This window comes from Penaeus monodon, chromosome 3 (genome assembly GCF_015228065.2).
Source record: "Penaeus monodon isolate SGIC_2016 chromosome 3, NSTDA_Pmon_1, whole genome shotgun sequence".
Classification (NCBI taxonomy): domain Eukaryota; kingdom Metazoa; phylum Arthropoda; class Malacostraca; order Decapoda; family Penaeidae; genus Penaeus; species Penaeus monodon.
Genome location: NC_051388.1, coordinates 51,442,136 through 51,457,135, shown reverse-complemented (window position 1 = coordinate 51,457,135; position 15,000 = coordinate 51,442,136). Strand labels below are relative to the sequence as shown.

The following is a 15,000-nucleotide window of genomic DNA, read 5'->3' as shown; positions in this document are numbered from 1 at the left end:
AAAATAAATAAAAATCAATATAATAAACCTGATAACAAATCTGCTTTAACTTACCGATCTACAGACATCGCAGATAACATCCTCATCGAACTCGATGGAGAGTGACTCCTCTGTCTTCAGCATTTTATGGATGTTTTCCCAGCAAGTTTCTTCCAAATGCTCCATGATCATCTCAAAGATCAATGGAGGAACTGGGGCAGCACCTACAAAGAAAGAATCACACATGACACAACCTTTGCATGAAGTTGCTTTCTGTTGTTTAAATAACACACAAGGAAATGTTTCCTGCATTCCTTTTCTCAACAGCACACAATCATGGCTTAGCAAACTGTTTATCTAGATTTTTAGTCCTTGCAAATTGCAACATTCATTTTATACAAGCCATCAAAAAAAGGCTGTTTTCCTGCATTTTTTTTTTTATGTGGATGAGATATATGTAGTGTCAACTAATGAATTAAAACAAAATACTAGTAGTATGATTGTATCTATAACTAATATAAAAATTTAATTAAAAGTGGGACTGAAAAGGAGTTTTAAAAAATCCTTGTAGTGGCCATGGTTTAATACTAAATCAAACAAGACAACAATGGGTTCCACAGTAGAAAAAATGTTCCATAATCATTCTGAAGATCACAGAAAGTAAACCATTTACCTTCCCTCATGGCCACTACTATTCATGGCCACCCTAAAAATATTTGGGGGGTGATTCTATCAACAATCAATGTTGTCTATTCAAGTATGAAAACATATACTCTGCTACTAAACTACTTCCTTCAGCAAGCCTTCCACTTATGCTATAATATTTGAACTGAAAAAGGCTAAGTCAGACAGCTGATGAAGAAATAGACATTCAATACAATTTTTCTTTTCTCATTCTTCATGAAAATATCTTTCATTAATAAACAGGGTGGTTAGATGCACTACAATTAGTCTGTATGCTATAGGTTTTATTTGTAAGAGATATTGCACATTTCCCAATGAAAGCATTGGTTTTGGAATATTTTTCTTTCTTGCCAAGCAAACATTAGTTATTTTTTACCAAAAAGTTGAAATTGCCCATTGACTCCAAATTACATCTTAATAACATAAAATCATATTCTGTTCTTTACACAAACACTCTGAGACAGAATAAGGGAAAATTGATGAATAAACAAGGCTACTGTACTGCTACTGCATCTGCTACTATTACTGCTACTGCTATTACCACTATTACTGCTACTGCTATTACCACTACTATTACTGCTACTAATATTACAGCAACTGCTGCTGCTATTACTGCTTCTGTTACTACAGCAATTGTCACTACCACTGCCACTGTTAAAAGTATCAAAGTTATCATCACTACTAGTACAACAGATAATCTAGCTAAGCTGGGATCTCATATCAAATGATGAGCATTCTTTTGTTCACAATGCCAACTAGACATACTCTATTTCATATTGTTATCATATATGCCATATCCTTGCACAAGTGTGTAAGCTCAGGGGTCTATTAAGGTAGCATTTATATTCCATATACACAAAGTTCTAATGCAAAGCTTCATAACTGTGGCTCTGCAGGGCTTTCTAAATGTTAAGTCCAGCTGGCACAGAATTTTTAAAGAATAAAGGCTAAAAACAGTCCTTAGGCCTACTTCTGAGGGGTTGTGTTTGTATAAAGACTACAGCCAATCCTACACAACCAAATTACTGGTCACCACATACTCATATAAGAGCAAGTTCAACCACTTGAGGTATGGTAGGACATCACCCAGTATGAATGACAGTTTGGCAATAACATAAGATGCTATCTAGGGTAAGTGGGGCAAAAGCAATATCAATGTACAGATACACTGTATTCACTAAATTCCACTCAAGAAGAAAACTGCTGTGCAGGATCAAACTGCACCTAAACAAAATTTGCTGTACTCATCAATGCAATAACTTTGACCTCTTACCCTATTCATTGCCCACAAATCTTTAAAGCAAGCAAAAAAAGGTTATCTTTTAAAAAATACACACATAAAAAGAATGCAAGGACCACAAAAACAAGACAGAGAAAAACTCAGGAGGTACGCTGGCAGGTGTTGGCAAAAGCAGTCACCGATCATAGAGATGAGCCATAGCTTTTACTCTCCCTTACTCTTCCATATATCCATATTAAAATTTCATATTTTAGCAGGGAGGCCAGAGTTAGGGGGCCATGGTATAAACAATCACTAATATTTGCATATTGACCTTATTCAGTCACGTCTCAAGCCTTAGTCCGAGTTGTGCAATTTAACTGATAACCACAAGAAGAAATATATTGCAAACTGAAGGTAGGGAAAAGCTTATTCACTTACTAACCCTTCAGACTAATTGATACAAAAACACAAACATATGCTCTGTAAATGAATCCCAGGCTCACACTAGTCTTACCGCACAACATTCTCTAAGGTTAAAACTTTGTATCTTTTAGTTTCTTTCTTTTAGCCTTCAACACCTTCTCCCTAGCTTGCTACTTCTTCCCTGGAAGCTTGGAGGGGGGTATAATCACATCAAAAAGCTGAAATTGCCCATTGACTCAAAATTACATCTGAATAACATGAAATCATATTCTGAGACAGAATAAGGGAAAATTAATTAACCCTTTCCCGACAGGCATGACATGTACGCACATGCCATGTCCACTATGAGTTTACTTGTTTAATTGTTTTTACATATAGATGGCTACACTTGTACTAAGTCACCAATGAGCCAGCTACAAGTACTGCCTCTCTTGCCCGTTCATCCTTTTCGTTAATTTACGAAAATATTTTACGCTATCTTATTTTGCTGTTACTAATGTTTATAACATTATATTAACTCTAATGTTCATAATAAAAATAACAACATTGATGTTCATAGCACTAGTAAACAATTTGTTTTTCCTGCCAATACAAGGAAAGGTAAAATTAGGTAAGGTCACAAGATCTACTAATTGACTCCTTTGTGGCTAATCTATGTGCAGACATTTCACAAAATTATAAAAAATGAGCACAGCATTTTTCCCATTTTTTATTCATTTTCCCCGTCGGCATTGTGTTAATAAACAAGGCTGCTGCTACTGCATCTGCTACTACTATTACTGCTGCTACTGCTGCTGCTATTACTGCTTCTGTTACTACAGCAACTGTAGTAACAGAAATACAACAGCAGGCCTAGGCAAGGAGTCTGGATTCGCAGGGACCTGGACTCCTCACTCCCATTCCCTGAGAACCATCAGATTTTGGGCTATGTTTGAAAAATTACTGCTATTTTGCTTTACAGTTGAGGTATGTTGGGCACTGAGACAAGAATCAAAAGCAAAAAAATATCTAGCTCAAAAATTCCAAAATCATCACTGAAACTTAGACCATCATCCTCTTAAGGCAAATTTAGCAGGCTCATTCCAGCAATAATGCATTTAAACAACCTTGTAAACAACAGGTAACACTAAGTATAATATATATTGTAAAACAAAAAATTACTTAGAGTTTTAGCTAAACAAACATAAATCTTATTAATAGCAAAACAATCCCAAATGAAAAGCATATTTCATAAGCAGTTATATCAGCAATGTTGGACTGATTATACAGTCTAAAAAAAACAACATTGACACTACTAGTATTCCTTTTTAAAAATATTGATGGTAATATTTCTTACAAGGAAAAACTTTCTGAAACCTTCTAGTAAGTTTCTCAACTAACACAACATGAATATTAATAAATCAGTTTCCTTTAGTAATTCTAAAGCAAGGATTTTCTTAGGAAAGGAGACTATGTGATCTGTCAAAGTTTAGTTACCTCCCACACCCTTCCATTCACTGGACCATTACAACATTGCAATGTTACTAATTTTTTTGTCAAATGGAGAGCTAGTCCATAACCAACCTACTTCAGGACATTTGCATTTTGAATACAAACATAAAAGTTCTGTGAAAATCTATCTAACAATATCAACATAATTTCTTGTGATGAAAAACACTGACAACACTTCAACTGTTAAAATGTTAGCTTCCATAATTCAATTTCTAAATCTATGACTTAAAGGCCCATCAAAAAATGTACTGGGTGGTGTATAGTGAATAAGATAACCACAGTGAAAGTACAGTTGTGTGCTTATTTTGCCTCTTCCTTGAAATTAAATTCAATATATATATATATATATATATATATATATATATATATATATATATATATATATATATATATATATATATATGAATGACAATAAATAGCTCTGAAATAGACACTGCCCACTTTACAGAGAAACACAATGACCACTACAGTATAGGGGAAAATCTTACATTTCCATGTGTACAACATCAAGCAGGGAAAATTTCTACTTATGAACATATTCTAAATAAGCATTGATAATAGCAAGAAAAAAAATGCAAGCTTGTAATTGTTAGATCAGCCTCAAACAACAATTTCTTTCCTGCTTACCCATTCTTGCTCTCTCTCCATTGTAGGCTACAAGCCATTTGTCATCAAGATCGTCCATGTCGTAACGGCACATTTTCTCTGCTTTGGTTGGCAGATTACTAAGAATGTGCTGCTCGTTGCTAAAGAAGTCGTCATGGTTCACACGGATGAATTTGTCTTTAGTCCTGGAAAGGAAAACGACAAATAATTAATACACAAACTACAAGAGCCTTTCTTGCATTTCGTTTAGCAAATCTTCTTGGAAAACTGTGTAACCCTTTGACGTACATGCCATGCCCACTGGGACCTTGGGTTTTTAATTATATTTACAGACATATGGCACCATCAGTACTTACTCACCAAAGAGTCAATTACTAGGCCGACCTATCTCCCCTTTTTTACCTTATTCCTTCATTTTGAGAAAGACTATATTTTATCTTTAATTGCTGGTAGTATTCTAGCATTAAAATTAATATTATGTCAATAATAATAATAATAATAATAATAATAATAATAATAATAATAATAATAATAATAATAATAATAATAATATTAATAATAATAATAACAATAACAACAACAACAACAACAGTATCACTAATATTGATAGCATCTAGCCCAGAATCAGGAATAAAAAAATAAAAAAAATTCAAGGAATGGGGAATCAAGTGAAGCTACATCTAGCCTACTAATTGACTCCTTGATGGCTGAGCACTTGTGGAGCCATCTGCAACAAAATTCACAAAAAAACTATAGTGTACAGCGCATGTTCTCACATTCAAAGGGTTAATAACATCAAATTCATTTCTCATCTCAACATGTAGAACACACTAAATCTGATATCTTTATCTTGTAATGCAGAAAAAATGCTCTTTAATTCTAATATGCATGTCTCCTTATCTGTCCTTGGAAAAAAAAAAAAACATATTTCTAGAGAACTGAGAGCAAACCTAACTTCACCAATTCAGAAGGAAAATTACACTGTTACTCACAGCCTGAAGTTGCCCTCACGCTCTGGTCGTGGTCTTTGTACAGTGGTGGTGACAGCAGGCTCAGGCAAGGAGTCTGGATTCACAGGGACCTGGACTCCTCGCTCCCATTCTTGCTTCCACGGGTCACCAATGCCCCAGTAATCGTCAGATGTTAGTGGCTCATTGTCCGCAAGTTTCATGGCAGATATAAGATCCTTGCGGAATAACTTTGGTGCAGAAGAGAAGAGACGATTAGAACTTTTGAAATGGCAGGGTTATGAAAATGCTTTGTACGTTTCACTGCATGTGAAATACAACAGGATAAATGAGAATGCTAGTACATCCATACCTCGGCAGGAGCCTCAGATGCTGACCGGTTGTATGCCCGCAGGTCACCCAAATGTTTGGGCGTCCACACAGATCGCTCTTCATCATCAGAGCCGGAGTTGTCAATGCGGCGCTTCTTGCGAGCAGCGGCAGACGGGGCGCCCCCTCCCCCCTCGGCCGATCCCGAGGCCTTGCTCAGCTGTCTCTTGATTCGTGCCGACATTTTTAACTTGTCATAATCTCCAGTCCTCTATAGGGGATTCTGCAGAATAGAATTATACATAAAAAATGAATATAAAGATCACAATCAGAATTATTCCAGTATCCTAATAATCATAACAAAAAAATCTATATAACAACATTTTCCAGAATATAAAATCTTGATAAAACAAGAGTTTTAATATGAGTGTCTTCTTCATAAACAGGCTTATCAAAATTGAAACATTCCAGGATCTCCAGTTAAAACAATTAAAAATTTTAATACCAAAAAACATACCCTAAGGTACAAATAAAAACAAAAACTACAAACAATTACAAATATATATAAATACATTTATGAATGTTTCTCTCTATGTAAATAAAAAAAAATACATATAAATGTATAATGTGTGTGTGTGTGTGTGTGTGTGTGTGTGTGTGTGTGTGTGTGTGTGTGTGGTGTGTGGTGTGTGTGTGGTGTGTTTTGTTGTTTGTGTGTGTGTTGAATATATTTTTAATATATATAAAATATATTATATAAATATATTTTTATATATAATATATATATAATATATAATATTATGTAATATATTATGTATATAATATTTATATATTATATTGTTATATATATATTGTAATATATTTAAATATATATTTATTTAAATTTTTTTATATCTTTTTAGTACTTTTAATCTATTCTATCTATTTAATAAATCTTAATCTATATTTTAATATTTTTTAACATTTTCTATTTTTTTCCCACTGTTTATTTTTGTATATATATATCATTTTTTTATAATATTATATATATATATATATAATAATATATAAAAATTTTAAATATAATTTTTATATATTTTAAATATATATATAATATATACATATCATATACCTAACATATAATATACTAACATATTAAATATATATAATAATATATTATTATATATAATATAAAATATAATATATATTATATATAAAATAAAATATATATATTATATATCTTCTTTTATATTTTTATATATATATTTATAATTTATTTATATTATATATTATTATTATCATTTATATTTTTATATAATAATATTATTTAATATTTTTTTTTTTATATATTATTTAAAAATTATAATATAAATATATATTTTATATTTATTATTATTTAAAATTTAAAAAATTTTATATATATATATTTTATTTTTTAAAATTATTTATTTATTATATGTAATTATATATATAATTATAAAAATTATATTATTTATATTATTTTTAAAATATATTATTAATTATTTATAAATATTTAATATTTATATTATTTTTTATATATATAAATATATATTATAATATTTTATATATATAAAATATATATATATATATATATATAAATATATATATATAATATAAAATATATAAATATAATATATAAATATTTTATAAAATTTAAAATTTATATTTAAATATTAAATTTTAAAAATTTTTTTTATAAATTATAAATTTAAATATATATATATATTTATATTAATATAATATAATTTAAATATTATAGATATTTTAATATAATATTAATAAATATTTTTGGGGAATTTTAATAAAATTTTTAAAAAATAAATTTAAAAAAAAAAAAAAATTTAAAATTTTTGATTTAAAATTTTATATATATAAATATAAATATAAATATTATAAAAAATTATAAAAATCAATTTTAAATTTATATTTTTTTTTTGAAAATTTTTTTTTTTAAATTTAAAAAAATAAATATTTTTTTAAATATTATAATTAAAATTTATTTAATATAAAAATAATAAAATAATATAAAAAATTTATATATAAATATAATAATAAATTTTAATATATAATTAAAAAATATTTTTTATAATAAAAAATATTTTATTATATATATTTATATAAATAATATTTTATATAATTATTTTATTTTTATATATTAATAATATATATATATATATAATGTTTTTTTTAATAAAAAAAAATAATTTATTTATTATTTTTAAAAATTTTTATATATATGTAAAAAATTTAAAAATATATTTTATAAAAAGTAAAAATATAAAAAAAAATAAAAATTTTTTTTTATTTTAAAAACCTATATAATAAAAAAATTATAAAAATTTAAATAAATAAAAATTTTATATTGTTTTTTTATTTTTTTTAAATATAATATATAAAATATATAATATATATTAAAATTTATATATATATAAAATAATATTTTAAATATATATAAAAAATTTATTTATATAGATATAAAAATAAAAAATTATATATAAAAAAATATTTTACCATATAATAATTTTTAAAAATATAAAATATAATATAAAATTAAAAAATATATATAAAATTAATAAAAAATAAATTAACAAATATTCATAAAAATTAAATTACAAAAAAAATAAAAAGTTTTTATAATATAAATATCATAAATAAAAAATAATACAAAATAATCAAAATTTAATATTTTCTTATTTTTTTTATATATATATATAATATATATTATATATTAATTATATATAAAATAAATAATAAATATTATAAAAATATTATAAAAAATATAATTAAAATAAATATAATAAAAATAAAATAATAATAAATTTTAATATAAATTTTTAATTTTTTAAATAATAATTTAAATTATAAAACATTTTAATAAATAATTATATTAATTAAAATAATATTTAAATTTAAATATTTTTATTATTTTAAATAAAATTCTAAAACAAATTAAAAAAATTAACCTTTTTAATTTACAAAAATTTATATTTTAAAGTAACTAAAAAAATTTATTATAAATATATTTTTTTTTTAACATAAAATTTTTAAATTTTTCCAAATAAATTTATTAATTAAAATTTTTAAAATTTTAAAATTTTTTTATAAAAAAAAAAAAAAAAAAAAAAAAATTTTAAAAAAAATATTTTATTAATATTTAAATTTATTTTATTAAAAAAAAAATTTAAAAATTTATATTTTTTATTTTTAAAAAAAACTAATTAAATTTTCAAATTTTTAAAATACAATTTTAAAAAAAATTTTAAAAAAATAAAAATAAAAAAAAAAAACCCCCTTTTTTATTTTTTTTTTAAAATTATTTTAAAATTTTAAAATTAAAAAATTTCAAAAAATTTTAAAAAACAAATATTATTAATATAAATTAAAAAAATTAAAAAAATAATAAAAAAATTTAAATATTTTATATATTAAAAAATTATATTTTTATATTTATAGAATATAAAAAATTTATAATTAAATTTTAAAAAATTTTTTAAAATTTTTTTTAAAAATATTTTTATTATTTTTTAATTAATTTTAAAAAAATTAATTTAAAATTTTATAAATAAATTAATATTTATTATAATATTTTATTATAAATATATTTTTTTTTTTAAATATAAAAAATTTATTTTTTATAAATTTTAATATTTTAATTTTAATTTTTATAAAAAAAAAAAAAAAAAAAAAAAAAATAAAAATATTATATATAAATGATTTTAGATATTATTATTAATATATATATAAAAAATTTTTTATTAATTATAAATTTTTATAAATAAAAAATATTAAATAATAAAAATATATTTTAATATATTTTTTCATAATTAATAAATATAAAAATAATTAAAATTTTAAAATTAAAAAATTTTCTTTTTATTTTTATTTTTAAAAAATTTTATTATTATTTATTTAAAATTAAAATTTTTAAAATTATAAAATAATATAAATAAATATATATTTATATATTTATATATATATTGTATATATTATATTTTATGATATAAAATTATATAATATAATATATAATTATATATTAATAATTATATATATATATATATATATATTTATTTATTATTATTTAATATTATTTAAATTTTTTTCTTTTAAAAATTTTTAATATTATATTTATATTATATATCTATATTATATTTCATATATTTATTTAACTTATTATATATATTTTTATATTCTATTATTAATTTTTTATATAATATATATTTATTATATTTTAATTTTAAAATTTTTAATTATAAAATATATTTTAAAATATAATATATTTATATTATATATTTAATATATTCATTATAATAATATTATATAATTATTTTTTATTATTTTAATTTATATATAATATAAATTTATATTCCTATTAAAAATTATATATATTTTCAATATATTATATATATAAAATTATATATATATTTTAAAATTTTCATATATTTTATATTTATATAAATATATTATATATTATTATATTTTATATATAAAATATTTTCATATTAATATATATTTCATATATATATTATATTATAATAATTTTATATATTTCAAAATTTATATATATTTCATATATATAATATATTTATTATTATATTATTTATTTATATTTATTTTTTATATTTTTATTATTTATTATATATATATTATAAAAACAATTTTATATATTCTATAATTATTTTTATATATTTTATTTTTCTATAATTATATATTTTTTATTTAATATTTATTTTAATATTTCTTCTTAAATTATATTATTTATATATTATAATATATATATATTTCATAAATTATAATTTTATATATATATATATTTTTATTATATATATATTTTTATATTTATAATATATTATTTATATTATATTTTATAATTCTTATATTATTTTATTATTTATTATATTTAATTTTATTTATATTTATATATTTAAATATATTATATATATTTTAATTATTATTTTATATTTATTATTATTTTATATTTTATTTTATTTTTTTTTTTTTATTTTTTATTTATTTAATTTTTTTTTTTATATTTTAAAATTTATTAATTTTTTTTTTTCTATTTATTTCTTTTTTATTTTCTATTTATTTTTTTTTTTTTTCTTTTTCTTTTTATTTTCTTTTTATTCATATTTAATTTTTCATTTATTTTCTTTTTTTTCTTTAAAATTTCTTAAAATTTTTTTTTCTTTTTTTATATATATATATATTTATATATATATATTTTTATATTTTTCATATATATTCATATATATTCTTTATATAATTTTATTATAAAATTCATATAATAATATTTCATATATATATTTTCATATATTTTTTTCATTTAATATTTTCATGTATAAATTCATTTTTAATATTCATATATATATTCATTATATAATTCATATATATATTCTATAAAATATTAATATATATATTTCATATATTTCATATTAATATAATTTTTTTCAAACAGTGGGTTCATTTTGACCCGCCGGGTCACAGCATAAACTTAATTGTAGTTTTCATGTTTGATGATACTGGATAGTACGTGATAGGGTCCCCAGTTCCTTTCCACGGAGAGTGCCGGTGTTACCTTTCTGGGGAATTATTCTCTAAATTATCCGGGCTTTGGCCCAGCATGACTTGGGCTTTTTTTGGCCCACCCATGGTAGGTAGGAATCGGGGTGAAGTTCCTTGCCCAAAGGGAAAAACGCGGGGGGCCGGTGCCCGAAAAACCTCAACTCAGATTGCCATGGCCAGTCTTGATCCGATGCTCAACCTTTGGCCACTGCGCCCTTTTCATTATATTATATAATATATATATATTATACAAAAAATTAATTAACATATATTATATATATATAATATATAATATATAAAATTAATATATTTATATATATTTGGGCCCGGGGGGGGGCCGAGGGGTTAGGCATCAAACTCGAGACTTCACAAACACCAATCGAGTTGAGGGTTCAATACCGCCCCCACGTTGTTTTCCCCTGGGCAAGGAACTTCACCCTTTATTTCCTACCTATTGCTAGGGGGGCAACCAACCAAGTATGCCGGGCCCGCTCGGTAAAAGAGAGGGACTCATAAAAACACCGGGCGGAGGGGAACGGGAGTGGGTGTGTGTGTATATATATATATAATATTATATATATATATAATAATATTTTATATATTATATTTTATTATATAAATTTAATATAATATAATATTTACATATATATATAATATATTTACATATTATATATTAAAATTTACATAATTTAATATATATTTTCATAATATATATTAAAATTTTATAATAAAATAATATTTTCCCTATAAATATATATATTTTTAAAAATTATAATAATTTTTCATATATATATAAATATTTTCAATTTAAAATATTTTTTTACATATAATATATAAATTTACAATATATATATATATTTACATATATATTATATATATATATATTTTAAAATATATTAAAAAATTATATATATAATATATATTTAATATTTTAATATAATATATATATATATATATATTATTTAAAATATATTTATATAATTTATATATATATTATATAAAATATATATATATATATATATATAATTATATAATATATATATTATATATATAACATATATGTATATATATAATAATTAATTATTATATAAATTTATTATAATATACATATTGTTTTATTATATATAATATATATATTATTATAATATCTATTGTTATATTTATTATATTTTAAATATATAATATATATATATTTTTTAATATATTTTTAAAAAAATAAATTTTTCTTTTTTTAATATTTCATTGTTAAAAAATAACTATTATGTATTTTTCTTTTATATTTCTATATCCCCCTTATTTAAATTTTTATTTTTAAAAAATTTTTTTTATCTTAAACCCCAAATTTTACTCTTTAAGGTTGTTCCTGCGGGGCCGCCGTGGTCACACAGAAAACCTTGTGAGTTTTTAGTTTGGGGCTCTTTGGGAGGGGGAGGGCCCCGTTTTTCCTTTGGGTGGTTTCCTTTTCCCTCTTTTTATTTTCCCCTTACCGCACTTTACTTTGGGGTGGCTGGCCACCCCGTGTAGGAGGCAATCAAAGGGAAAATTCCTTGCCCCAAGGGAAACGCCCGGCCGGTGACTCAACCCCCGAATTTAGATTGCCGTCGTGACAGTCTTTATCCGCCTCTAACCTTCGGGCCCCGGGCCCATATTTTTCCATATTTTTTTAGAAATTTTTTGGATTTTTATTTTTTTTTTTTTATTATATTTATTTACCCCCCAATTATGGTTAATTTTAAATTAATTTTTAAAAAAAATATAATAATATTTTAATCCTATTTTAACCCTTAAATTATATATATAATATTTATATATATATATATATTATAATTAAAAATTATTATATATATATTTATTATATATATAATTATATATATATATAAAATATACATATATATATATATATAATTTATTATTATTTATATATTATTATAAAAAAAAAGTAATATATATTTAAAAAAAATTTTAAATTAAATATTTAATAAATTATATAGAATTTTTTTATAAAATATTTATATATATATATATATTTATTATTTTTATTAAAATTTTTTATATATATATTTATATATAATATATATATATATAAAATATTTTTTTTTATGGGAAAAAGGGCCCCCACCACGTCCACTCCTTCATCACCCTGCCCTTAAGACATCTGGGGAAAAGGGGGTGCCCCCTTGGAAAAGAATTTTAATAATTATTTTATTTTAAAAAAAAAAAAAAAAAAAAAAAAAAAAAAAAAAAAAAAAAATATATTTAAAAAAATTTATTTGGGGGGGGTGGCTTACTCACAGATTTCCCACTATTTAGGGGAGGGCCCCTGGCCCTTAAGACCCCTGGAGTTCCCCCTGGGGGAATGCCCTTTCCTAATTTGAGGGATGGTTTTAAAAAAAAAAAAAGAAAAAAAAAAAAAAAAAAAAAATATAATTAAAATTAAGGGGGCCGCGGTGGCCGAATGGTTAGACGTCGGACTCAAGACTGTACAAAGGCAATCTTATTTTGAGGGGTTTGAGTCACGCCGCCGCGTTGTTTCCCTTGCAAGGAACTTCACCTCGTTGCCTCCTACCCCTGGGGGCCAAGCACCCAAGTAGTGCCGGGTAAATAAGATGTTACTGGTAAAACACCGGGGGGGGGAATGGAAAAAACCCCCTAAAATCCAAGAAAAAAATCACAACGTAAACTGCTGGTCATGTTGACGCGGCTAGACTGACACGGAAATTTATTGGGGTTCATAATTTTTTTGGGGGAAAATTATGATTTGTAGATGGTAAAGTAATATTTTTAAATAAAATAAAAGAATGTTATAAAAATAAAACCCCCCTTAAAAATAAATTTAGGGTAAAAATAAAATGCAATTAGTATATGTGTGAAGGGGCCCAAATAAATAACCTTTTAAATGATTATGATATTATATTTATAAAATTATTTATATTATTAATATATAAATTATATTATATTATATTATATTATATATATTTTTAAATTTAATTAAATTTATATTCATATTAGATATTTTAATATATATATATTATTCATATATATTAATATTTATATATATATATATATCATATATTTTTATTTTATATATTTAATTATATATATATATATATTATATACTTTATAAAATATATATATAATGTATATTTATATATTAATTATTATAATATATATATATTATTTTTTTTTTTTTATTATTATATTTCATTTTATAAATATATAAAAATTTAAAATAGTATTATATTATATATTAAAATATATTTAAAAAATTATATTATATTTATTATATTATATTTTAAAATTTTTATATATATTTTCTATATATAAAAATATAATTTTTTAATTTTTATATTAAATAAATTATATATTATATTATATAATTAATATTTAAATTATATATAATTAATTATTATAATTACTCTATTAAAAATTTATTAATTTTTTTATTATTATATTAATAATATTCAATTTAAATATATATTAAAAATATATATATATATATTTTATATAAAATTTTATCAATTTTAAAAATTCATAATATAATATATATTTATAAAAATTTAATTATATTATAATTTTAATATAAATATTTTTTTAAAAAACAAATATATTTATTATTAAAATTTTTATTTTATTTATTTTTTAATTTTTTTATTTTAAATTTTTTATTTGATTTTTTTATAAAATTTTTTGGGAAATTTTTTTTTTTTTTTTTTTTTTTTTTTTTTTTTTTATTTATTTTTTTTTTTTTTTGTATGT

General features: G+C 21.6%; 1 protein-coding gene across 1 annotated transcript in view; it reads right to left on the bottom strand.

Annotated features, from left to right (window-relative positions):
* The window catches only part of LOC119596921 (PHD finger protein rhinoceros-like), a 73,613-nt gene that overhangs the window by 16,720 nt on the left and 41,893 nt on the right, over window positions 1–15,000 (bottom strand). The window contains exons 2-5 of the mRNA XM_037946289.1: window positions 5,726–5,965; window positions 5,398–5,603; window positions 4,427–4,590; window positions 55–203 (exon numbers count right to left, since the gene is read on the bottom strand). Coding sequence (XP_037802217.1) covers window positions 55–203; window positions 4,427–4,590; window positions 5,398–5,603; window positions 5,726–5,926 — 720 coding nt within the window. The 5' untranslated portion in view covers window positions 5,927–5,965. The remainder of the gene's footprint in view (window positions 1–54; window positions 204–4,426; window positions 4,591–5,397; window positions 5,604–5,725; window positions 5,966–15,000) is intronic.